Genomic DNA, 27,343 nt, shown 5'->3' with positions numbered 1-27,343 from the left:
CAGCCTCTCACCACTTGCCAGGATTGTCTGAATCCATGTAAGCGATGAGTGGACTTTGCCCCACAAAGGTTTCCAGGTGACTAGGGTCAAGAAGTGGTGGCAGGGTAAGATTATCTGGGAGGCCAGAATCGTTGCCTGCTGAGCTCAGTGGTCTGAGGGGGCAAGTGCCGACAGCAGTTTGTATCCTCGGCACGGAGAGAGCTTCGGAGACTTCTAACATTGCCGTTTTCCTGCATTCCCTACCAAGCTGTGGAAATGAATCCCAGGGCCCAGGAGGCGGAATCCCTTCCTCAGAGCCTCCCTCCCGACCTGGTGAGTCCTGGGGCCACAGTGCTTTGGTGTGCTTCTCCTCTTGGGAGGGATGTATGTGTTGGGGGGGGGGGGGGGCGGGGGGTAGGAAATAGGGTGGCATAAAGGGGATGATCTCGTTTCAGCGACTTTGTGATGGCACAGGTCCGTCATTTTAATAAGGCGGACCTGTGCCACTGACCTGGGGCGCCTTCTTCTTGGTCTGTAAGAGAAGGGACACTCTTGGGGCAGCCAGGACATCCAAGCCAGTGGGACAAGCCAACACCTCCTAAAGTTTCCTCTTCTGATTTTAACGATGTATTCGGATGGGAGGAGGAGAGGAAGAAAATCTTATCCTTTAATCTATCGATGGTACTTACTGAGTGCTTATGGTGTGCAGAGAACTGCTCTAAGCAGTATTGTATTGGAAGATTACAATAGAATTGGTAGATACGAACCCTGACTCCAAGGAGTTTACAGTCCAAGACCAAGGGCTGTGTACTTTCTATTTTGGCAAGAGTCCCAATTACTGCAGAACATTAATAAACACTCAACAAGCAAACAATCATTCTCTGCCAGGACCACGAACCGTGGTTGATTTATTAATGGGGGTGGGGGCACAATACTGAATGAAGTGCTAACAATTCCCTTTGAAGCAGAGTCAGAGACCCTCACAGGGTTTACAATCACATGTTGGTCGGTTTCAGCCTTAAAGACCAACTAATTCGTATAAACCAGCTCGAGCCCTTTCTAAAACCTGAATTGCAGAACTTCTGTTCTGTTCTGGAGGATGGGCTTGGGCTGGAAACCAGAGACCTAGCAGGGACACCTCCCTTTCTCTTAGCCATGTAAGCTGTGTAGATTTATATCCGGCGGATATGTATCTGAGTATTTATATACGTAGCTCTCCATTTCCCTCTTGTCTACAGAGATAAATGGGAAAAGACTAAAAAAAGTGTTATATATGGGTACCTGGGAGATTCACCTGGTGGTTTAAGTCCAGAAGATGAGCAGTCCCTGAAACACACCATATTGGGAGGTGAAAGCACCAGGAAATTTGAGAGCCCGAGTTCCCCGATGGGGGTGAGCTGCAGTGAGAGCCACTGTTGGTAACAAACCTACCAGGCTGGCAGTGCAAGTCGCGGAGAGCTGCACTCCTTGAGCCTTGAGAAAGGCCAGGATATCTCACCTGGGTCTCTTACACAGGCGCAGGAGCCCCTGAGTCGGCCCCCCAAAGGAGGAAAACAGCTGGGGCACCAGCAGTCCCTGCCCCCCGAGGAAACCTCAATCTGCAAGGAGGACTGAGCTACCTGGAGTAAACTGAGGCTCAGGCTTGAGGGTTTATGTGCCCCAAAGAAAGACATGTCCGTGATATCTAAAAGTGTAGTCTACGCAGGGTTGCACTGTAGGTAGGTTCATCACCTTCCCCACAACGTGGTCCCCATTTCAAAATGGCACTGAGGCGGGGAAGCTCCCTGCACAGGTTGCAACGTTGCGGGCAAAGCAGAGGGCAGGAACTGGAGGTGGGGAGGAGAAGGGACATTGTGGAAAAAGAGGAAAGCCTCTGTGCACTGCTGGCCCTGTTTTCCCAGCTGCATAGGTAGGAGAACACAGTGTTCAGAGACTGTAGATAGCCTCGGGGAGTGAGGGAGAATGGGAGGAAGTTAACTTTTTGAAAAGCTGGTAGCCTTTAGTACCTAAAGGCTGGGGCTAAATATATTATTTCCCTTCTTACACAACCTTATAACCTCTGCACCTTTTCACCCTTCGACTCCCCTAACTCCCTCCATCCCTGTACCCATTCCCCTCAGGAAGTTAATCAAGGGATCAGGGCCCTATGACAGCAATAAAATCAAAGATGTTCATCAGAGCTGACTATAGGTTGCCAGGCTGAAAAAAGAAATGTCTCATCACAAGCACAGAAACTCGACAAACCAAGTTCTTTCGACCACCGAGGACCTCAGTTGTTTCACTGATGAGGCTGGGGTGGAAATTCAATCAATCAATCAATCAATCGTATTTATTGAGCACTTACTGTGCGCGGAGCACTGTACTAAGCACTTGGGAAGTACAAGTTAGCAACATAAAGAGACAGTCCCTACCCAACAGTGGGCTCACAGTCTAAAAGGGGGAGAGAAATCAGAGGGGGTGAGAAGGGGAAAGAGGGAAACAAAAAAGTGGGGGGGGAGTGAAGGGGAAGGGAGGGAGGGGGGGAAGAGGGAGAAACAGAGAGAGAGAAACACATCCAAAGGCTCCACCCTTTATTTATTCATTCATTCAATCGTATTTATTGAGCGCTTACTGTGTGCAGAGCACTGTACTGAGCTCTTGGGAAGTACAAGTTGGCAACATATAGAGACAGTCCCTACCCAACAACGGGCTAACGGTCTAGAAGAGGGAGACAGAGAACAGAACAAAACATGCGGACAGTTGTCAAGTCATCAGAATAAACAGAAATATAGCACCAGCCCCTTCCTTCCTTTCTTCCATTCCCACCATACTCCCATCACCCCGTCCCTGCCAAGAGAAAGGCTAGTCAATTACCCCTTTTAGGGTTCTGCAGCTTCACAAAGAATTTTGAACAGAAAACCAAAGGCATTTCTTATTTATTTAATGTCTGTCTCCCTCTCTAGACTGTGAGCTCACTGTGGGCAGGGAATGTGTCTGTTGTTATATTGTACTCTTCTAAGGATTTACCCAATAATTGCTCTTCTAAGTGCTTTCACAGTAAGCACTCCATAAATATGGTTGAATGAATGAATGAATGATTGAAAGGTAAATAGACAAGAGAGTCAACTATGTGGGATGAAGTGTAGATCACGCTGACAGTAATTACGCAGCCCCAGATTTCAATACGCAGATGTGTCAGACTAGACTAGCGGAATCGTCCGTCTGTAATCAAGTCCCCTGTTAAGACTGAAAAGCGGATTTGCAAAACTTGTTACCCCATTTTCATTCATTGTTTCTGTCAGCACACCTGGTGAGGGAAACTAGCACATTCTCCTCATTTTGCAGAAGGAAAACACCTAAAACCCAGAGAAGGTGACGACGACTGCCGACAAACAGTAGAATCCTTAAGAGCTCCTCCTTTAGCAGAGGTACCATAGGATTAAATTCCTCATTTATAAAATGTCATGAGCAAAGCAGTGCCTAATCTACCACTATCTGAGCAGTAATGAACTGCTGAAATTTGGTTTTAAATTTTAAGTTGTTACTGTGAGATATTGAATCAATCAATGGTATTTACTGAATACTTACTGTGTGCAGAGCCCTGAACTTCGGAGAGAACAAATAATAGAATTGGCAGTCCCATTCCCTGCCCACAAGGAGCTTACGGTCTAGAGGAGGAGCGCACGGTCTAGATGACTTGATATAGTGTTTAAGAGTTACTCTGTCTCTGTACCCGCCCGCTCCCCATTATGAAGGCCAAGGATCGTGCCTTAGGGTCATCATGGGCTCAATTTTGAATAGGGCTTTGAATACTGTATAGCTGTGATGATGGTGATTATGAATTGGAATGAAGTCTTTAGGAGTCAAACTATTATCATTCTCAACAACCCACATGTTCTGCTGAATTTAGACTTAATATTTTACTCAAAGTTCAAATCCACAAGTCATCAGGAAAGGAAGACGTCTCTCGGGAGCCAGACACTTTAAGTGGCTAAGGTATCAGGAGGAAAAAAAAAAGAGACCTAGTAAACTATTATAATCTATCTGCATCTTCTGAGGACCCTTCCCCTTTCTTGGACATATCCTAACCTTGGTTTTTCTGACAGTTTTTTCCTCTTACCGGTCTGCTTAATGCTTCTCAGTCTCCTGCTCTGGATCTTCCACTGCTTCCCACTCCCTAAATGCAGGTGTTTCTTGAGTCTCAGTTCTGGGTCACCTTCTTTAAACCTACCCTCACTCCCTCAGGTAACATCCGTTCCCAGGGCTTCAACCACCAACTCCCAAATCTACCTTGCTAGTCCCCATCTCTCTCCTCTGCAATCTCAAATTTCCTCTGATCTGTACCCCTTTAAGCCTTTGATATCAACTCCACCTTCAGCCGCACTGCACTTATGTACAGATCCGTAGTTTATTTTAATGTGTGTGCCTCTAGATTGTAAGCTCCTCTTGAGCAGGGATCAGATATACCAACTCTTTTGTATTATTCTCTCCCTTGGTGCTTAGTACAGTGGCCTGCACATGTTAAGCACTCAATAAATAACACTGATTGATTTCCTCCTGCCTCCAGGATCTCTCTGAATGGATATCCTGCTTGCACTTAACCTGCTTATCAAGGTTGATGCTACCACCATCTTCGCCATCTCTTAAGCCTGTAACCTGGCCATTTTCCTTGGCTTTTTGCCTCTTTCAGCCCCCTATTTTCAGTTTTGTCACCAAATTCTGTCAATTTTTCCTCCTCAAAATTTACAGAATCCACCCCTTTATCTCCATCCCATATCACCATGCTGGTCCAGGCGCTTGTCCTATCGTGGCCTGATTACTGCATCAGTCTCCTTGCTGACCTCCCTGCTTCTAGTTGCTCCTCTCTCCAGTCCATATTTCATCCTGCTTACTGGATGATTTTTCTACAATGCCATTTTGCGCATTTTTAAAACTCAAAAACTTCTCTCTACATCAAGCAGAAACTCCTAACCATTGGTTTTAATTCACTCAGCTTCTCCGCGTACTTACCGACCTCTTCTCCCACTGAAGCCACTACAGAATTTGCGCTCTCTGTTCATCTCAACACAATACGTTTCATCTTTTTCTCTCCCCACCAACCACTGGCTCACACCATCTCTCCTTCCTGAAACTTGCTGCCCTTCACATCCAGCAGACCACAGTTCTCCCTCTCTTCGAAGTCTTTATGAAATTACATCTCTAGGAGGCTGTCCCCATTTCATTTCTAGCTTCCTTAACTTTGATCCCTGCAACTTTCACCCCACGTAGACATTTAGACATTTACCCCTCATCCCCCCACCTCGCCTGGTGTCAGTTTTGAACCTATCTTTAATACTCTATTAATAATCACGGTATTTGTTAAGCACTCTGTGCCAAGCACCTGTACTAAGCACTCGGGATAGATACAAGACAATCAGATTGGACACTATCTCTCACAGGGCTCACAGTCTAAGCACAACGGAGAACAGACTCAAATCCCTGTTTTACAGATGAGGAAACTGAGGAACAGAGAAGTTAGATGACTTGCCCAAAATCACACAGCAGGCAAGTACTTCCTCTTACCTGTAAGTTATTTCATTGTCTGGCCCCACCCCACCTCTAAATTTTAAGCCCCTCAAGATCAGGGAATCTATCTACTTAATTCTATCATGCTCCCCCAAATACTTAGTACAGTGCCCCGCACACAACAGGTACTCAATAAATACTATCGATTGAAAGGACACCAATGCGCTCAATGCCCAGAAGTCACTGTTTCCATCTCCTAGAGAATTAATTCTCATCCTGATGGAAGACATGACAGGTGGCTGGAATGGCAGACTCAAACCTAAAATCATTCAAGAGGCCTACTGGTCTCCCAGTAACCAGTCAATCGCCAGCATTATCGATTAGCATCACACAGAGAAAAACGGATTGGGTGATGGGGGGTTATTATCCTCAGCTCTTCGAAGGCAGGAATCATGGCTGCTAACTGTAGCACTTGGTACAATACCCGCACAGAGTAAGTGCTCAAATACAGAGCAAGGGCCCGGGAGCCTGAAGGATCTGGGTTCTAATCCCAGCTCTGCGACCTGTCTGCTGTGTGACACCGGGCATGTCACTTCACTTCTCTGCGCCTCAGTTACCTCACCTGTAAAATGGGGATTAAGACTGTGAACCTCACGTGGGACACGGACTGTGTCCAACCTAATTATCTTATGTCTGCAGCACAACTCAGTACAGTGCCTGGCACATAGTAAGCTCTTACCCAATACCATTAAAAAAATAGTACTGCCCGAATGTTTTTCTTCTCAGTGATCCAGAGCTGGCAAAAACTATTACAAACAATACGTGCATTTAAATTGAATGTTCCTGGGTTCTGTGCCCCCTCCCCTCCCAGCTTTCAGGCAGCCAGGATGGGTATCATCTGTCACCTTTGCTACTCCAACAGGAGTAGGTGTCAATCAAATCTCATCAGTAAGAGGAAAGGAAGGCGGCCCTGCTACTGCTGAAGCAGCAATTTTTAGCGGACCCCCTTGCAAACCGCAGCAAAGGTCAAACAAGTTGGACAAGGTTGGGGAGGTGTCTAGAGTCAGATGTGTGTTAGCTAACCCCTCCTACAATGTTGCATGAAAAAAAATCACCTAGAAGGTTGGGGTTTTGCCCTAGTTCTCAAAACCTGGTTTACAAGAGGCGGGTTGATGAGAATCAGCCATTTGCAGAATGTCAGCCCTCAGGGGGTGGTGGAAATTTTGAAATGGGCAATCCTGACTTCCTGGGGATTTTATAGGACAGCAGGGCACAGGTCCCTCCTTCCTTCTCACCAGCCTCCTTCCTCTTCCGCACCACCTCCATTACTCCCAGCTCTTTTCCTCATCGGACCAACTCTGGAAACCCCAAGTCTTTGCCCCAGTGCCTGCCACTGTCACTGGGAGTCTATATGTTAGGTACCTCACTCTGTGCCTAAATTTCTCCAACCTGAAAGTGGGGGTGGGTGTACTTGCGGATGAAACATCCTGAGCTCTTCAGGGAAGAAAGATGGTTGTAATTGCAACTGTAACTTTATGCCTCAGTTCCCTCATCTGCAAAATGGGGATTCAATACCTGTTCTCCCTTCTACTTCCACGTGGGACCTGATTATCTTGTATCTACCCCAGCACTTAGTACAGTAAGTGCTAAACAAATACCACCTTAGTACTATTAAAATGATTAATAATAATTATTGGGAATGTATGTGCAGTGCCACTGCTGTATTGAGTTACTCTTGCTGATGTTCCTCTCCACCCCACCTGCTGCCTGCCCCAAGCAGGCTCCGCTCTTACCACAGTTAGACTATTCCATTAACCTCTCTGCTGCTCTTCCAATCTCCAGCCTCTCTCCCCTCCAATCCATACAATACACTTCTGCTCGGATCATTTTCCTTAAGCACCCCCCGACCCACATCTCTCCTCCAAAGCCCCCACTGACTCCTCGTGTCTCCGCGTCAAACCAAAACTCCCCGCGACCACTTTCGAGGCTTTCCGCCAACTGGCCCCACCTTACCTACCTCTTCAACCGTTAGTCCCCAGTTAATGCTTTGTTCCACCCAAGCCGTCCTTTTAGCTAGACCCACCTCTTTACTCTTCCACCTCCACCCCTGCCCTCACGCTGCGTTTTTGAATGGTATTTAAGCACTTGCTATATGCCAGAAAGCGTTATTCCCCAGTTTAGCGTCTCCCACCTTCTCACTTTAGACCACAGCTCTTCCTACAATCAAATTCCTCCTAAAAAAAATCCCACCTCCCTCAATAAACTTTCCCCAATTAATTTTCCAGCACCCTAAGTCTTACTCACCCTCAGCTACCTCTTGTACCTATGATTTTTTAAAAAATGGTATTTGTTATGTGCTATGTTCCAGGGCGTAGTGGATAGAGCACAGGCCGTGGGTTCTAATCCCGGCTCTACCACTTGTCTGTTGTGTGACCTTGGGCAAGTCGCTTCACTTCTCTGTGCCTCAGTTACCTCATCTGTAAAACGGGGTGAAGACTGTAAGCCCTACGTGGGACAGGGACTGTGTCCAACCTGATTTGCTTGTAACCAACCCAGCGCTTAGTGCAGGGCCTGGCACATAGTAAGCACTTAACAAATCAATGAATTATCATTCTTATTATTATTCTAAGCACTGGGGTAGATACAAGATAATCAGGTTGGACACAATCCCTGTCCCACTTGGAACAAACAATCTTAACCCCCAATATTCAGATGAGGTAACTGAAGCACAGAGAAGTGAAGTGACTTGCCTAAGGTCAAAAAGCAGGTAAGTGGCAGAGTCAGAATTAGAACCTAGGTCCGTTCTCTATCCACTAGGCCACGTTGCTTCTCCAATTCTACCCCCTCACTAGTCCTCATTAACGCATCTGTTCAACTAATTTATTTTTGACACCTCCAGTTGGAAACATTTTTGTTTGTTCCCTCTCCCTCCATTAGAGTCTAAGCTGCCTGTGAGCAGGAAATGTACCACTTGGACATTCTGTACTTCCCAAGCGTCTAGTACAATGCACAGCACCAGACAGATGCTCAATAAGTGCTATTATTACTACCTTTGCAATTCCTACAAACTAGAGAAAGAAAATATAACCCTTTCCCTTTACTGACAGAGTTGAACTTGGAGCAAAACATCTCAAGAGTAAGCTTCGTAGCTTTTGGTAAAATGCAAAATAAAATTTATAGCAAAAATTCCTCTCCAGTAGACACAACTCTTGATAAAACAGCCTCCAAAAAGAAAAAATACTGCCTCTAGTAACAAAGGATGCAATGATGGGAAAACGAAAACTTGAAACGTCTCCAACTATTGAGTAGTTTTCCATTTATTTTTGGCTGATGGGATGTTCTGATGAAAAAGGGGCTGTTTTTTGTAACAATTCCAGGAAAATAAGGATGAAGAGAACCAACGGCTTTCAGAGGACAGAGAGGGGGAGACGAGCGGGACGGCGAGGAGAAGTTGGGACGACATCATGCAACAAGTGAAAACTTACCTTTGGGATCCAGAGAAGAGAGAATTTTTGGGTCGCTCTGGCCAGAGTTGGGGTAGGTTTGCAGATTCCATTTCTATTTTTCTTCGAGCTTCTAGAGCTGCTTTACTTTCTGCTCGGTGCACTTATCTGGATGTTCCTTAAATAGCATTCCTTCTGTACAATTTAGACCAGCAGTTAAAAGTGGTATTATTCTAGTCTCGGGAGACAGCATAATACTTAAAAAGTACTAATAAATTGCCACAGAGACTGTAACTCATCATAAAAAGAGAAGTAGCGTGGCTCAGCGGAAAGAGCATGGGCTTTGGAGTCAGTGGTCATGGGCTCAAATCCCGGCTCTGCCAATTGTCAGCTGTGTGACTTTGGGCAAGTCACTTAACTTCTCTGTGCCTCAGTCACCTCATCTGTAAAATGGGGATTGACTGTGAGCCCTCAGTGGGACAACTTGATCACTCTGTAGCCTCCCCAGTGCTTAGAACAGTGCTTTGCACATAGCAAATGCTTAATAAATGCCATTTATAATATAATATGTAATAAAACTATCTCTCTTTTTTCTCAAATGCCCTGAATCTGATCTGAAAGTAAAATCTTATTTAAGATGGCAGGACATATTGACGTGGGTTTTCTGTGGCTGGAGTCCTGCTGGGGTAGATGATTTTGTTAGATGGTTCATACTGATGAAGCTCCTTTCTTTCCCGGAGTCACCTTTCCCCCAGATTTCATAATTATTTCTTTGATAGATTTGGAGTCCTGAAAGTCTGTGAGGAACAGCTAGAAGGGAAATGCCTGACCCGAGGAAGACCTGGTACAGTCTGGTCACTGTGGTCGAATTCCTTAGGAAGATCAAACTAGTGGGAATGATTGGGTAATGGCTAATTGGGAACAAGTGATTTTCTTATGCTTTCCCTGGTGAGCCCCAAATGGGAGAGGAACCGCCTCCACTGTGCTTACATTGTATCTCCTCCAGTTCTTAATAAATATCATAATTACTGTACCTACCCCAGTTCTGAATAAATACCATAATTATGATTATCATGCAGTACCTATTCTGTGGGTCTCTCTGGTTTAGTGTTCTCGTACCGCAGAACCAGGTAACTGTTGCTTGCCTTTAACAAGCTTCACATAAGGTAAAATCCTAAATCTAAAGAAGGCTGGAGCCTGCTCTAAGGAGAAAGCGGGCTTTACCAGATATGTTCCATGGGGTTAGGTATGTCTGGAGAGGAAGAGGATGGTGACAGATGGGGAAAAGAGAGGAAAGCGCAGACAGAGAAGGAAAGAAATCAATTGATTAACGGTATTTATCGGGTGATTACTGTTTGCAGTGCAGTGTAATAATAATAACAGTAACCCTGGTATTTTGTTAGGCGCTTACTATGCACCAAGCACAGCTCTAAGCACTGGGGTAGATACAAGGTAATCAGGTTGTCCCACATGGGGCTCACAGTCTTAATCCCCATTTTACAGATGAGGTAATTGAGGTGCAGAGAAGTTAAGTGACTTCCCCAAAGTCACACAGCTGATAAGTGGAGCAGGGGTGAATACAATATAACAGAGTTGGTTAGACACATTCCCTGCCCATAAGAGTTTAGAGTCCTCACTAAACCAATGCCAAGTCCTGCCTGAAAAGTTAAATTGAGTTGATAAATTGAAATATGTGGGACTCAATTAGGCTCTATGAAGCTTTGTCCATTCGAATTTCTTCCAGGGTTTTTAATGGGACCCAAGTGCCATTCCCAACTCACTCAGCCCAGGCTAGCTTTTTGTAACTGCCTCAGGCTGCCTTTGCCCAGAGCTCCGAGCCTCAAACCCGGCCGGGGGCCCTGACTTGGCCAACCCCGCCTTAGAACCACGGGCTCCAACATGACCGATCCCCTGCCTCAGAACCATAGGCTCCGACATGATCAATCCCCTGCCTTAGAACCATAGGCTCTGACACGGCCGACCCCCTGCCTAAGGACCAAGGCCCCAACATGGCCAACCCCTTGCCTTAGGACCAGGGCCCCAGCATGGCCAACTCTTTGCCTTAGACCAGGGACTCCAACATGGCCAACTCCCTGCCTTAGGATCAGGGGTTCCAAAATGATCAGTCCCCTTGTTTTGTTGTCTGTCTCCCCCTTCTAGACTGTGAGCCATTGTTGGGTAGGGACTGTCTATGTTGCCAACTTGTTCTTCCCAAGCACTTAGTACAGTGCTCTGCACACAGTAAGCGCTCAATAAATACGATTGAATGAATGAACATGGCCAACCCCCTGCCTCAGGACCAGGGCCCCAACATGGCCAAACCCCTGCCTCAGGTTCAAAGCCCCAACATGGCCAACCCCCTGCCTCAGGACCAAAGCCCCAACATGGCCAACCCCCTGCCTCAGGACCAGGGTCCCAACATGGCCAACCCCCTGCCTCAGGACCAAGGCCCCAACATGGCCAACCCCCTGCCTCAGGACCAAGGCCCCAACATGGCCAACTCCCCGCCTCAGGATCAAGGCCCCAACATGGCCAACTCCGTGCCTCAGGATCAAGGCCCCAACATAGCCAACCCCCTGCCTCAGGACCAAGGCCCCAACATGGCCAACCCCCTGCCTCAGGACCAAGGCCCCAACATGGCCAACTCCCTGCCTTAGGTTCGCTCCAACATGACAAACCCCCTGAATTAGGCCCAGGGCCCCGACATGGCCAGCCCCCTGCCACAGGATCGGTCGCTCCAGCATGGCCAACTCGCTCCAACATGGCCAACACCCTGCCTTGACGTGAGGGGATCCAACATGGCCACCCCGCCGCCCCCCTGCCTTTGGCCCAAGAAGCGCTCCTCAGGCCTCAGCCTGACAGGGCTGAAAGCTATCACTGTGGTAGCTCCCTGGGGTCTGCGTTTAGCAACTTGAGGGGAAAAAAGGGACGGGCTACGTCCTGAGGGCCTTCCCCGTTGACAAAGGAAAGGGTTAGCACAACCAGCCCCATTTTGAGGGCAACCTCGGGCTTCCCGCCCTCAGGCCTGGGTGGGAAGCTCGCGCGCAGCCGCGAGCCCTGACGTCATCGCGGAATCCCCGCGTCCAATTGGCAGCCCGCGCGCGGGTCACGTGCCACCCGGGCGCCCCGCTGAGGCGGGGGAAGGCATGGCGCCCCCCACTGGGCCGGCGGGGAGAAGCAGCCAGAGCAGCATTCATTCATTCACTCAACCGGATTGATTGAGCGCTTACTATATGCACAGCACTGGACTAAGCGCTTGGGAAGGACACATCGGCAACGTACAGCGACAGAGGGCTCACGCTCTAGAAGGGGGAGGCAGACAACAGAAGCAAGTAGACGGGTGTCAGTACTATCAGAATAAATAGAATTATAGCTATGCACACATCATTAATAAAATATAGTAAGTATGTACAAACGTAATAAATATGTAGACATATAAGAGAAGCAGCGTGGCTCAGTGGAAAGAGCACGCGCTTTGGAGTCAGAGGTCGTGGGTTCGAATCCCGGCTCCACCAATTGTCAGCTGGGTGACTTTGGGCAAGTCACTTCACTTCTCTGGGCCTCAGTGACCTCATCTGTAAAATGGGGATTAAGACTGTGAGCCCCCCGTGGGACAACCTGATCACCTTGTAACCTCCCCAGCGCTTAGAACAGTGCTTTGCACATACTAAGCGCTTAATAAATGCCATTATTACTATTATTCTCTGGGCCTCAGTTACCTCATCTGTAAAATGGGGATTAAGACTGTGAGCCCCATGTGGGGCAACCTGATCACCTTTGTGGCTCAGTGGAAAAGAGCCCGGGCTTTGGAGTCAGAGGTCATGGGTTCAAATCCCAGTTCTGCCAATTGTCAGCTGGGTGACTTTGGGCAAGTAACTTCACTTCTCTGGGCCTCAGTTACCTCATCTGTAAAATGGGGTTAGGACTGTGAGCCCTATGTGGGACAACCTGATCACCTTCTATCTCCCCAGCGCTTAGAACAGTGCTTTGCACATAGTAAGTGCTTAATAAATGCCATTATTATTATTATTATTACTATTCTTTGGGCCTCGGTTACCTCATCTGTAAAATGGGGATTAAGACTGTGAGCCCCATGTGGGACAACCTGATCACCCTGTAACCTCCCCAGCTCTTAGAACAGTGCTTTGCACATAGTAAGCGCTTAATAAATGCCATTATTATTATTATTTTTCTCTGGGCCTCAGTTACCTCATCTGTAAAATGGGGATTAAGACTGTGAGCCCCATGTGGTACAACCTGATCACCTTCATGGCTCAGTGGGAAAGAGCCCGGGCTTTGGAGTCAGAGGTCATGGGTTCAATTCCCGGCTCCGCCACTTGTCAGCTGTGTGACTTTGGGCAAGTCACTTCACTTCTCTGGGCCTCAGTTACCTCATCTGTAAAATGGGGATTAAGGCTGTGAGCCCCAAGTGGGGCAACCTGATTACCTTGTAACCTCCCCAGCGTTTAGAACAGTGCTTGGCACATAGTAAGTGCTTTATAAATGCCATTATTATTATTATTATTACCTTGTATCTCCCCAGTGCTTAGAACAGTGCTTTGCATATAGTAAGCACTTAACAAATGTTGTTGTTATTATTATTATTATTATTATTATTATTATTATTATTATTATTATTATTATTGCAGAGGGAGGGAGGGGGGCCATGGGAAGGGGAGGAAAAAAGGCAGGGCTCAGTCTGGGAAGGTGAGCTCTCAGTAGGGCTTTGAAGGGAGGAAGAGAGCTAGTTTGGTGGCACCATAATCATGGCATTTGTTAAGCGCTTACTATGTGCTGAGCACTGTTCTAAGCGCTGGATGCCGTTTTATGGGCTTCAGGAAGGAGGAAGGGAGTGAGGCTTCTGTTTGGCAATGGTGGGGACTCTTTGGACCCCACCTCCGGAACCCCGGGACTTGGGAGAATAGGAGGGAGAAGTGGTGTCGCCTAATGGGTAGAGCCCGGGCCTGGGGGTCGGAAGGACTTGGGTTCTAATTCCGGCTCCACCACTTGTCTGCTGTGTGACTTTGGCCAAGTCACTTCACTTTTCTGGGACTCAGTTACCTCATCTGGAAAATGGGGACTAAGACTGGGAGTCCCCCCCCGCCATGGTACTTGGACTGCATCCAGCCTGCATAGCTTGTGTCTACCCCAGCGTTTAGTACAGTTGGCACATAGTAAGCCCTTAACTAATACCAGAGAAGCAGCGTGGCTCAGTGGAAAGAACGCGGGCTTTGGAGTCAGGGATCATGGGTTCAAATTCCGGCTCCGCCAACTGCCAGCTGTGTGACTTTGGGCAAGTCACTTCACTTCTCTGGGCCTCAGTTCCCTCATCTGGAAAATGGGGATGAAGACTATGAGCCCCCCATGGGACAACCTGATCACCTTGTAACCTCCCCGGCGCTTAGAACAGAGCTTGGCACATAGTAAGTGCTTAATCAATCAATCAATCAATCAATCGTATTTATTGAGCGCTTACTGTGCGCAGAGCAATGTACTAAGCGCTTGGGAAGTACAAGTTGGCAACATATAGAGACAGTCCCTACCCAACAGTGGGCTCACAGTCTAAAAGGGGGAGACAGAGAACAAAACCAAACATATTAACAAAATAAAATAAATAGAATAGATATGTACAAGTAAAATAAATAGAGTAATAAATATGTACAAACATATATCCATATGTACAGGTGCTGTGGGGAAGGGAAGGAGGTAAAATGGGGGGGGATGGAGAGGGGGAGGAGGGGGAGAGGAAGGAAGGGGCTCAGTTTGGGAAGGCCTCCTGGAAGAGGTGAGCTCTCAGTAGGACCTTGAAGGGAAATAAATCATCAATCGTATTTATTGAGTGCTTACTATGTGCAGAGCACTGTACTAACCCTCCAAGTGACTGTTTAACACTTGATCCAATCACATGGTGCTGATTAGCGCTAGACTTCCAGGGATGTTTGAGTCCGTCTCCCTTGATATTGTCAGAAATGAGGACCAGGAGGGTGAGCAGGTGCCCAGCCCCTTTAAGGGGCCCAACTGGGGAACTTCGCTCTAAAGCTAGAGAAAAAGCTGATGCGCCTCTGTGCAAGGCCTACTCCAGGAGGCCTTCCCAGACTGAGCCCCTTCCTTCCTCTCCCCCTCGTCCCCCTTTCCATCCCCCCATCTTACCTCCTTCCCTTCCCCACTGCACCTGTATATATGTATATATGTTTGTACGTATTTGCTACTCTTATTTATTTATTTATTTTACTTGTACATATCTATTCTATTTATTTTATTTTGTTAGTATGTTTGGTTTTGTTCTCTGTCTCCCCCTTTTAGACTGTGAGCCTACTGTTGGGTAGGGACCGTCTCTACATGTTGCCAACTTGTACTTCCCAAGCGCTTAGTCCAGTGCTCTGCACACAGTAAGCGCTCAATAAATACGATTGAATGAATGAATGAATGAATAAAGGACAGTTAAGGCTGAAGCAATCCATCTTGTCCTTCATAACAATAATAATTGTGGTATTCGTCAAGTGCTTACTATGTTTCAGTCACTTACGCTGGGATAGATATAATTATCTATCTATCTATAATTATCTATTAGATAGATAATTGGGTTGGACACAGTCCTTGTTCCATCACAGTCTTAATCCCCATTTTACAGAGGAGCAAGCTGAGGCATAGAGAAGTTACGTGACTTACCCAAGGTCACCCAGCAGACAAGTGACAGAGCCGGGATTAGAACCCAGATCCTCTGACGTCTAGGCCCGGTCATCTCATGCAATTTCCCTGGGGACAGTTGGGGTCTCATAAAGGGAGAGAGCAGAGTACCACTATTTTGCCTTTCCCTCAAGGACTCTCAAGGTTGCTGAATTCCCCTCCATCTGGGTAGGACCGGGGTTAAACTAACCTTACTCTAAATAAATTCCCCTGATGCCAGGAGTCTAAATTTAGCAGAGCGGAACTTTGGGGATTGGTGCCCTCCCTTACGGTGTGATTAATTACACCATATGTAACTAAAAGCAGGGGTAACCAGCAGGGCAAGGGTGATTTTAATGTCCTGCTGCTGCTTCTCTTCCTTCCCGGAAAAGCCTGAAGAAATCCAGCCAACGCTTCCAGGTTCTCTGGAGCAGCCCGGCCCTGGTAGGGGTTCGACCTGGACCACGTCATCCGGCCGTTTCCCCCGGGTGGATCGCGGACCTACCGTGGTCCGGTTCCCACCACGAACTGGTTTCCATTCACACAAGCACCTCGAGCATCTGGAGGAGGAAAGGCACATCTGATTGTCCCTGAGCTCGGCCTGGGAAGAGTTCCCTAGGGAGAGCCGCATTCTAGCGTTTCCCTTTATTATCTGAAAGTGACGCTCTTTCCCCGGAAGTCTCCCGAGACGTTTCCAGCTGACAATCCGGTTCTGAGCGAGCGAACGCAGCCCAAGTCACGTCAGGGCTAAGGGCTACTGAGGGCGAAGAGATGCATCTGTGCTGCTCTTGTTTTCTTTTCATGCCGTTCACATGGTTGGACTTTTAGTGAGCGCGGTCTGATACAGCTCTGAAAATAAACTACACACCAGCCTTCCCATAGACACTCGGGTCTTCGTAACGATACAGATGACGGCAGCTGGCTTCGGGGGTCGGTGCTGGAATTCCGATTCCACGTATTTATTTATTTTTCTTTTGACTCAATCCGTTTCCTCCCCAAGCCTTGTTTCTTCGGGACCCAAGTTTGTTTACTTCTGGCCTTCGGACCCACGCTGGTGTGCATGGAATTTTTGAAACCGAATTTGTTGTCTTACTCTTTTTTGCAATCGTTCCCTTTTAAGCAGAGAAATTCCTTAAGTTTTGTCAGGAAGGATACCAATTCAGGGGAGAAAGCCCACTTGCCATTTCCAAAGTATCGGAAGAGCCCCAAGATGCTTCGGAACCCACTAATGAAACCCTCTTTTTGCTGTTTTGCAGGTCTGATTTTACTCTTTTACTTTATTTTATATGCGTTTCTGGCTGGGATGTTCACACTTTGTATGTACACAATGATGCTTACCATCAGCCCTTACCTACCTACTTACAGAGATCGAGTCAGTCCACCCGGTAAGTAAGGCAGCTGACAAATGTCCTGCTATTTCTCAATTTGCTGGCCTGAAATATTCCGCCACAAGATGTTCAGCCTGGTTAGGCTTGGCTTTTTCTGGCAATAACTTTGGGGATTTAATTAAGAGTAGGATTTTAATGACATCAGGCAAATTATGGTTGGAAAGCAGCACGGGACTGAGAGTCAGGAGAGCTGAGTTTCTCTTTCGGCCTTCTGTGTGACCTCAGTTTCCACAACTGTACAATGGGAATTAAATACTTGTTTTCCTTCCCTCAGACTGGGATCCCCATGAGGGACAGGAACTCTGTCTGATGGTATTGTTTTGTACCTATTCCAGTGCTTAACACGGAGCTTGGCATCTGGTGAGCCCTCGGGAAATACCGGCATTGTTATTGTGATCCTTTTAATTGTGATTTGCAACTTAAGACTTTTAAGAACCTATAAAACATCCAGGATTGAGTTCACCCAGTCCGTGTGCTTGCTTACATTACCAGGAGTTATGATTAGACCCTACACACACAGCTTCATCGTTAACTTCAACGCATCGGAACGCAGTTCGTGGTCATCTTACGTGGACAGCTTACATCACTTTCTGGAAGGTAAGTTCTAGGTAAGTGAGCATAGAAAGTCAAGAGACCTGAGTTCTGGTTCTCTCTGCTCTGGCTGGCTGGGTGACCACTTTGCATTCTCATCTCATCTCTAAAATGATGTCTGCCTAACCCGACCTCACAGGGATGTTATAAAGAGAACTGGAAATTCAAGTGCTCCATATGGACACACACCCTTTGAGAGGGAGGGGAGAAAGGGAGGGGAATGACTTTGTTCTCTCTAGATAATGAGAATCTTTTCAACCAACAACTGACCTCCTCGGTCAGGTAAACTGGAGGCAACCACACGGACAAGTTAATCAAGCTTTCTGTGCCGGGAAGTAAGAAATAGGTGCTGGGAAAGAGGAGCACGGTTTAGAGTCCAAAATAACGCGCAGGCACCATATCAGTTTCATTTTCCTGCACCTTGGTGTTTGGCAGGAAGGGTCAAGAGACTGTCACATTATTAGTAGTGGAAATACTGCAGGAGAAACATTAGCATGTGCCCCGCTCCTCCTTGACTGCTGCTTCTCTTTCAAAGTTATTTATGCAAACACAGTTCTCCGACAAAGAAAAACCAGGCGCCAAAGTGGCTTAGTAAGAAACTGTAAAATGTACAGGATAGATAGACCTCTTCAGAAGACTAGGGGGCAAAATGCCTCATCATGGAGTCAGAGAACCCACCTTTTTATCTCAAGGCCAATGCGCGGTAAGGAAACAACCCCGCGTGAGATATAAAACTACTGGAAAACCAGAGGCCTCAGCCAAATGAAGAGAATTTCAGAATTCCAGGGGCTTGCACCGTGGCAGCAGGTTAGACTTTTGAATGACTGTGGGCTTCAAACTACCCTAGAGAATTTTAGTAGCTGCAGTTATATCCCCATATATCTACATTAAGTTCTCTTTCCCTTCACCTTCATGCATATCACGGGAGCTTTTAATGCCATGGAAATGAGCAGCAGGAGATGAGAGCTATTACTGCAGAAAGTCAGAATGGGCCAAAGAAGTTTTCCAAGTTTACCTCCCCCTGATCTTACTATTTCTGCTGCGGTCTGGTTCCAGTTCCTAGGATTGGGCCCCAAGGTTAAGCTGCCAACAGAGGGGGAAGATTGGGCGGGCCCAGGCTGGAAAGAGACTCGAGGGAGACCGCTGAAATCACAGGCTCCCCAAGAATCAGCTTAACCAGATCTCTCTTCTGACCTCAGCATATAATGACAGCCTTCAAGACGAAAAGAACATAAATTGCTTTCGTGGAGAGTACTTTCTCCAGGATGGGGAAGACGACGCAGAGAAGAAAGCCTGCCAGTTTAAACGCTCCTTTCTGGGGAACTGCTCCGGCATCGAGGACCCGACCTTCGGATATTCCACCGGCCAACCCTGCATCCTGCTGAAGATGAACCGGGTGAGACTCCATTCCGGACATCGCTGCCACGTCCCCACGTGGGTCACTGGCTTCACATAAGCCTGGGAGGGTTTTTCTTAGGCAGGAAGAGGTAAACTTCAGCCACTTCGTAGGTTCTCACCGTTATCACTCTCCCCGTGCCAGAATCTGAGGGAACGAATGGTGGTGGAAACCTCTCGGATGCTCCAGTCGGGTGGCGGGACAGACGCCCTTTTAGTGCCACAGAAATGGGCAAGATGACACTTGGCCGATCAGTTTGTTGTAAGCTCCCCGTTGGATCGGAAGCCTTTCGAAGGCAGGGATCGGGTCTATCACTTTCAGTGGGAGCACTCAAGATCTCAGCACTGCTCTGCACGCGGCCGACGCTGAATAAATACCGATGAGATTTTTGTTTGTTTTTTAATGGTACTTAATAATGATAGCATTTGTTCAGCGCTTACTATGTGCAAAGCACTGTTCTAAGCGCTGGGGGGATACAAGGTGATCAGGTCATCCCACGTGGGGCTCACAGTCTTAATCCTCGTTTTACAGATGAGGGAACTGAGGCTCAGGGAAGCGACTTGCCCAGGGTCACACAGCAGATATGAGGCGGATCCGGGATACGAACCCATGACCTCTGACTCCAAAGCCTGTGCTCTTTCCACTGAGCCACTGGGAGCCCCACGTGCTTACAATGTGCCAAACACTGTTCTAAGCTCTGGCGTAGATATGGGTGAATTAGGTTGGACACAGTTCCTGTCCCGCCTGGGGCTCACAGTCTAAGTAGAAGGGAGTACAAGAGAACGGAGGCATGTCCAAGTCAAGTGACTTGCCCAAGGTCACACAGCAAGCATTTGTCAGAGCTGGGATAAGAACCCAGGTCCATGCTCTTTCCACTCGGCCACGCTGCTTGCCAGTACGGCACTGGCTTTCTTCCAGGAATTGTGGAGGGTTTTAAAGTCTAATCAGAATCCCTCCACAGCTTTTCTGGAAACTAGCACACGGATGGCACCTGAGCCATTCCCTTCTGCAGAGAATGAGGGACTCTCAGCTCCGCAAGTAACCTAGGGCAGTCCTTCTTTTTGTGCAGGGGCGGGAAGGAGGCATCCCAGGCTGATAGGCACCACTCTAGAGGCCCCCTCATTTACTCTGACCCCCTTTGCAGTTAGGAAGTTCTTCCTTAAAGCTCACTCAGATCCTTCCTCCTGCAGTTCAGGACCTGAATGAAAATGACTTAGGAGAGCCCAGCCATTCACTGACCTAGAAACAGTAGGGATCGTAGATAGTTTTCACTCTTTCCAGTTGGCAACCACAATAACGGATAACAAATGATCAGACAGAGAAACAAAGCCAGGAAGAGATAAACCTGTGGTTTTGAAGATCAGCAGTTCCCAGACTCTTTATACTTGAAAAACAGTCTGAGGGCTCTGCTCATCCCACCTTCTTCCTTCCTTTCCTCTCCAGACTAGGCTCTGTCTCCCTCTTGACACAGTAAGCGCTCAATAAATCCCATTGAGCAGGGAAAACACACAGGAGTGGAGGAGGCTGGATTACCCACTCACACAGTCCACAGTTTGCTGCCGCCACCATCATCAGTCGTATTTATTGAGCGCTTACTATGTGCAGAGCACTGTACTAAGCCACCACCCACCCACCCCCACCATCAGCTAGATGGAGGGCTGCGGTTCCAGCCGCTTCAATCCACCTGAAAATCCCCCAATGGTCCTCCAGGCCCCAACAATAGGTTTACATTTTCATTGTGATTTTTACATTGCTGTGACGTAACAGGCTTTTTTGTTGTCCTGTTGTTTTAAATAGATCATAGGCTTCCTACCGGGCTCTGGAAAACCTGTGAATGTTGACTGCCAAGTTCAGGTAAAAATGTTTAGTTTGCTTTCGGTCACTAATACTTCATGCCCCCCCCAAAAAAGAACCCATCAGCCCTCAAGTCACAATATGACTGACTTAGCTTATTTTCCAAGCAGGCCTTTGCTAGGCTTTAACTGAGACTTTGGTTTTTGGGCCTCAACTAAAGGTGTAATCTTTTTGTGACAAGAAATGACTCTGGTATCTCTCAAGTAACTGGAGAAGAGGCAGTCATCCTCTTGCTTCTATTCTTTTCAGTCTCTCTCAAGCATCCTGACAATGACTGTCTTATGCTCTGCACTAGATTATGGGACTATTGCTCAGGCAGTGTGTTATTGCCAACCTCCAAGGAAGGACCTAAACAGTGAGAAATTGTACAAGTACCTTTAGTGTCCCACCACAAATCTCTACTCCGTTACTTTTTATATACGGCATAAACTCACATAACTTGAGCACAAAGGCAGAGTGCCGGAAGAGGGATATTCTTGCCTGGTGCTCCTTTTCAGGCAGCAACAGCTCTGGCGTATTAAGGGTTACGCTTCAATACTGCAGACAAGTGTAGAAATGAGGTCAGTCCCACACAGCCCAAGCCGTAACCTAGACTAAAACCTTAACTGTTTTGTCTGGGCCACATCTTAAAATAATAATGATAATAATAATAATTATTATGGTATTTGTTACGTGCTTATTATGTGTCAGGCACTATTCTAAGCACTGGGGTGGATACAAGCCAGATTGGACACAATCCCAATCCTCATTTTACAGATGAAGTAACTATGAAACTACTGATGTCCAAAGATCACGATGTTACAGAGCACTGCACGCTACTGCAGAATCAGTGATGACGTGAATTGGACAGGACGGTTCATTCAACTTATCTGCAAGCACCATCAATAGGAAAGTACTGGGAAGTAACTGAGGCACAGAGAAGTAAAGTGATTAGCCCAAGGTCAAACAGCAGACAAGTGGTGGAGCCGGGATTAGGACCGATGACCACGTTACTCTCAAGCCCGTGCTCTATCCATTAAGCCAGATGAGTGGGATTTTTTCCATCCTCTACCTGGAAGTCTTGCCTCCCCTTAATCTTTTCCCACCTAGCTCCTCTCCTTCGATACTCCAGAATTGTTATTTCTGGCAGGGCAGAAACCAAGCTGGAAGTGGCAGTTGTCCTGTCTGGTCCCCCTAAGGACCTGTGTCCCCCTACTCTTGACTGCCTCTTCAGCAGGGTGATGGCCCCTCATTGTTTTTGTTCTTATTCTTGGCCCCTCTTATTCTTATTGTTAATGAAATCTTGTTGAAGATTTTTGGAGTCAGCCTTTCCTCGCTGAGATGAAGAAATAATAGTAAATGGGCATGTTGAATTTCTTTTTAAAAATCACCAATTACGTCCCGTTTTCACATTCTGGAGTTAAGCTTTCCTTCCCTGGCTTTGGCCTATTCCTCCCAATTACAGGAAAATGCTTAATAATAATAATAATGATGATGGTATGTGCCAAGCACCATTCAAAGCACTAAGGTGGGGGGATACAAGGTAATCAGGTTGTCCCACGTGAGGCTCACAGTCTTAATCCCCATTTTACAGATGAGGTAACTGAGGCACAAAGAAGTTAAATGACTTGTTCCAAAGTCACACAGCTGAAAAGTAGTGGAGCCAGGATTAGAACCCACAACCTCTGATTCTCAAGCCGTTGCTCTTTCCACTGACCACGCTACTTCTCTATAAAGCTCTTCTCAATAATCCAGAATGTAAGAGCTTGAGACCCAGGGAAGTTTGGATACAGACTACTGTAGAAAATGGAGTTTACTTCACCTGAAACGCGCCCGTATTTATTTCCTAAGTTCACCTACATAACTGAAGTCTCAATGTGCATCGAGCAGTATTTTCCCATTGATCGTGCTTGCAGATAAGTTGAATGAACCGTCCTGTCCAATTCATGTCATCACTGATTCTGCAGTAGCGTACAGGGCTCTGTAACATCGTCATCTTTGGGCATAAGTAGTTTCATAGGTTCAAACATCTGCATCTAATGGCAAGGGTGGATGTCGTGGGAAAGTCTCGACGGCCCAGTTTTCTTCACTTCTCGGGGTCCAGAGAAGAGGGTTTTCACTGGATTTCTCAATCAATCAATAGGATCGGAGAACTGTACTAGGCACTTGGGAGAAAACAGTAGAGTTGATAGACACGCTCCCTGCCCACAAGGAGCGCACAGTCTAGTCTGATCTCAGGCATCACAATCAGGTATTTCTCTCCATTCTCCCCACTCGTCCGACCCTTTAAACATCTTCTGAGCTGGAAAGTAGGACACAATTTTTACCTACCTCAGAAAAGTCCTCCACCTTTCCCTCAGTGATCCAGGCAGAAGCTGGGTAGATACTTGGCCTGAAATACCCAGAGCCCGAGCTCTGTAGCATTCCTCGTTTGCAGTAAGGGCGGTTATTACAGCCAGTACCCCGGCATTTGCCACAGTTCTTTGGCCTGAGGAAGCTCAAGAGAGTTTTCCCTAAACCCTCTGTGTTCCCCACCCTCATTCCACTTTTTCATTTCAGAAAGGCAACAAAAGCGACCTCAAGACTGTGGACTTCTATCCGGAGAACGGCACGTTTGATCTCATGTACTACCCTTATTACGGCAAGCTCACCCACGTAAGTGGATTTTCAGACGAAGCCCCGCCGTTTAGTTGACTGGAGTTTCTCCGCACAAAGGGCACGCCAACCAGAAATAGCCCAGGCTGACTGCATTAAACAGGCAGTAGTCCACCACAGAGAGAAACACAAAGGGTTTACTCCACGGTGTGGTCAAGCAGCCAGGAAGGAGAAGTACGGGTGAGAACTTCTCAGGTCTTCCAGCCAGCTCTAGGGCTGATAAGCTCAGTGACCTTTCGGTCCTCGTTTCTCAGTTTCTTTCGGTCGGTATCTAATGGAGATGTGAGGATGACTACCGGGGTAATCCTTTCTGTGAGCACAGAGGAGTCCGGGATTGTGACCCACCTAAGTTCAGCAGAACTGGTCCAAAGCCACCAAATCGGAAAAAGTCTCCTGCCTTGAGAGGTTTTGCTTTCAAAATTTTGACCTAGAGGGATATGGGGGGGGAAAACCGAGGTCTCTTTCCTGTTTAGCACAGAGAGCCCTTGAAAGAGTAAACGTTTAATACTGCAATTATTATTAATTCTGCCCTTACAAGTCCCTCCTAATCATCCTATAAAAGAGGCAGTGATACAGGGCACAAGGAAGAAGTGGGCGATAAAGTCAGGGATGAGGGCAGCCAACTTCCACCCTCGAGAAGCTGCCACCGTTTGATCACTGGGACACGGACAAAGGCCTCACCACAGCCCCTGCTCCAGGCCCAAGAGTCTGAGAGCCTCCAAATCTTTACCAAAAAGCCCGGGTTGGAAAGGCAATACAGGCAAAGTGAGCACATTCAGGGAGCTTTGCTGCGCTCTGCTTGGCACCAACAGGGCTTGTCGGTTGTGGTTTCTGCTCGAGTCCCACAGTCTCCCTGACGGCCTCCTACACCACTCAGAGACATCTTCTCCCCTCCAGGTAAACTACACCTCCCCCTTGGTGGCTATGCACTTCACTGAGGTGAAGAAGAACCATCCTGTGGCTCTACAGTGCCTCTTGCTAGGCAACGACGTCGTGAATAACGTTAACAACGACCGCTTTGTGGGCCGAGTTCTCTTCACACTGAACATCGGAGGGTAATCGCGTCTCGGATACCCTGTGGCTCGGTTCCACGCCGTCACCATCAGTAGACACCAAATTCTCTCCCCCCTGTTAATTCGGAGAATCTGGAGAACGGACAATCTTGGATTTCTCTGTACTTGAAATGTCAAATAGCACTGTTGGATTGCGTGGATGGGCTCTACCCTTGTGAAAAATCAACAGAATTCTGTTTTCTATTTACTTGATAAAAGTAGCCTTCTGTTTATAGCCATAGGGTAGTATAATTCCAAAAGAGAAGCAGCAAGTCCGCAGCAGAACTTCTATTTAGACTCTTTCCTTTGAATTCTAAGTATTTTCAGATGGTCCCTTCAGAGCTTGACTATTGTGCCCTCCCAGTTCAGTAGAGATCAAATAATGTGAAAGATGGTTAACTGACCAGCCAGTTCTGAGCCAAGGTAAGGCCCCAGTACTAAGAAATAATTAGGTATGTGTCTGTCTGAGAAACAAATTGCAGATAGCTGAGCCAAATGGGATTTAGTTACCTGAACAATCCTCAGTCCCAACTAGTTTTGATTACTAGCTTTCTATCCGGGCTGTTGAATTTCTCCCATCAATCTGAGACCATTTAATGCCAAATACAAAGATTAAAAACCTCCACACAAATCCACAGGTTGCACAAATCTGGCAAATCCCCCCTCCAAAAAGTACCTAGCCTCCAAATTCTTGTGACTAACCCACTTCGCCTCGGCCTTACGGCAGGTGAGAGGGAAGCGCTCGGGTTTAGTTCAATGTCTCTCCCAACGTGGGAAGTGTGTCTACCAACTTTGTTATAGTGTACTCTCCCAATCGCTTAGTACAGTGTTCTGCAGACAGTAAGCACTCGATAAATACGATTAACTAGTTCTCAGTTGCCTCGGTTGGCTGAGAGGGAGATGAGTGGCTGATATTGATAACAAGTCCTTTGGATGAATTTCAGTGATCTTTCCTCTCCTAACATGTAAATTCCAAGGTAAATACCCCGTTTTTCTTCCATGGATATTTCTGAGCCTCTGGCAGAACAGCAAGGTTTTCTCTTCCACATATTGCTAGGATACACAGCCTGGAAATGACCACACTCAGCTTTAGGGCCAGAAAAGAACCAAATCCCACTCTAGAGATGTTCTTTCCCCCTACCTCACACATCAGTTTGGTGGTGGGGAAGAATCCAGCCGCAGCCTGTGGCAAGGCAAGAAAGTTTAGCAAATTTCAAGGAGGTCCGTATCCTCCTCTTCCTTTCTCAATCTGCCTGCTGGCTTCATTGTAATTCCTGGTAGCTCCTTGTAACCGAGAGGAAACAGGGGCGGGGAATAAAGGAGAAACTGCACTCAAAGCAGTTCCATTTTATGTTCATTCTAGTTAGACGTTGGCAACGTTAGAAGTGAAGTAATGTTTTGGACTGGCCGTGGATTTCAAAATGTCCAGGTTGTTTTAGCTTCCATTACCACAAGTAATCAAGATTTGGCTGCAGTTATAAGGAGAATTGAAAGTGGCCAATTTCATGATTCTTAAGATTTCCCACCTTTAAAGTGAGGAGGGCTGTGCAAGTACAATTCCATCTATATGCATTTACAGGTCCCCAATTCAGCTCACCAGAAAGCATTTAAGTTTTGTGTCCAATGTTGCACTCTGCTAGGCCAACTCTGACTCCCCTGGGAAGGGGTAATTTGGGTCAACTTTCTCCAAGGATGGAAACCTCAACTAACCAAGAAGGGTCACTGAAAAATGCCTTTAAGTGGAACTGTGGTTCTAGACTGTAAGCCCGGTATGGGCAGGGATTGTCTCTATTGCCGAATTGTACTTTCCAAGTGCTTAGCAGAGTGCTCTGCACACTGTAAGCGCTCAATAAATACAACTGAATGGACGAATGAATGTATGTGCAGAGCCATTGGAAAGTGAATTTAATAACATGCCGCCCTGAGGTGGTTTTTTTTCCCCCATTTGTAATTTATCCTAGCACAGTACATACCCCAAAACCCTAGTTTGCCAGCTACTATCCAGTAGATATTCCATTATTGTCAATCATATTTATTGATCTCTTACGGGGCTCTGCACTAAGCGCTTGGGAGAGTACAACATAGCATATTCTTATGTTAACAGTCTAGAGTGGGAGACAGACATTACTATCGAAAAATAAAGATTGGTACCTAAGTGCTGTCAAGGAGATATTTAGTCCCCAGGTATCTTGGTTCAAATATGTCCTGTCATTGTGGCCAGACTGGTATTGGATGGTATTTCTGGCCCTCAGATATTGTTCCTTATAAAGCCTGATTTTTTTATATAGGGGATTTGACCCTAATAAACCTAAATGAAAATAAAATGCATGGCGTTTCTGTAACACGCTTTGGCTCTTGATCATTCAATGGCATTTGAACGTTTACTGTGTGCAGAGCACAGAACTAAGTGTTTAGGACAGAACAACAGAATTAGTCACCACGATCCCTGTCCTCAAAGCAGCTTACAGTCTAAAAGGCTATTGAATCACGTGCAGGAAGTCAAAGCTGCTTTATTGAAGCTAGCCTAGCTGTTGGCCACATTTCAGAATTTTGCATCATCTAAAACCCCTTTTCAGGAGTGCAGAAAAGGTTGTTCGGCCCGAGATGGGTGAAACTGAAAGTTGGGTCTCAGCTGAGAATGATTTTCTTTTAGAGTGACTGAACCCTTTCAAATGCTCCTGAGAAGATCTTTGCTGGGCATACTGCTTGATTATTGTAGTTTGTTTCTGATGGGCGGACCTCTGGCATCCATTGCGCTTTGAAGGAGCACTGCAGAAGAGTTGGGTGAAAAAGAATCCCAACATAAAATGGAGCCTGGACCCAGAAGAAGGGGTGTAATCCAGGCACATCTAGTCT

General features: G+C 46.9%; 1 protein-coding gene across 1 annotated transcript; it reads left to right on the top strand.

Moving 5' to 3' along the window:
• On the top strand, nucleotides 1–26,820 carry ATP1B4 (ATPase Na+/K+ transporting family member beta 4). The gene is made up of 8 exons (XM_038748494.1): nucleotides 1–312; nucleotides 8,841–9,000; nucleotides 16,829–16,957; nucleotides 17,453–17,557; nucleotides 18,751–18,947; nucleotides 20,745–20,801; nucleotides 23,340–23,435; nucleotides 24,333–26,820. Exons 1-8 carry the CDS (start codon nucleotides 256–258, stop codon nucleotides 24,492–24,494), a joined length of 963 nt encoding a protein of 320 aa, XP_038604422.1. The 5' UTR covers nucleotides 1–255; the 3' UTR covers nucleotides 24,495–26,820.
• Nucleotides 26,821–27,343: the final 523 nt, after the last annotated feature.

The sequence above is a fragment of the Tachyglossus aculeatus genome, chromosome 6, assembly GCF_015852505.1.
Source record: "Tachyglossus aculeatus isolate mTacAcu1 chromosome 6, mTacAcu1.pri, whole genome shotgun sequence".
Classification (NCBI taxonomy): Eukaryota; Metazoa; Chordata; class Mammalia; order Monotremata; family Tachyglossidae; genus Tachyglossus; species Tachyglossus aculeatus.
Note: the sequence above shows the minus strand (reverse complement) of the source record. Positions and strands in the feature narration are given on the sequence as shown.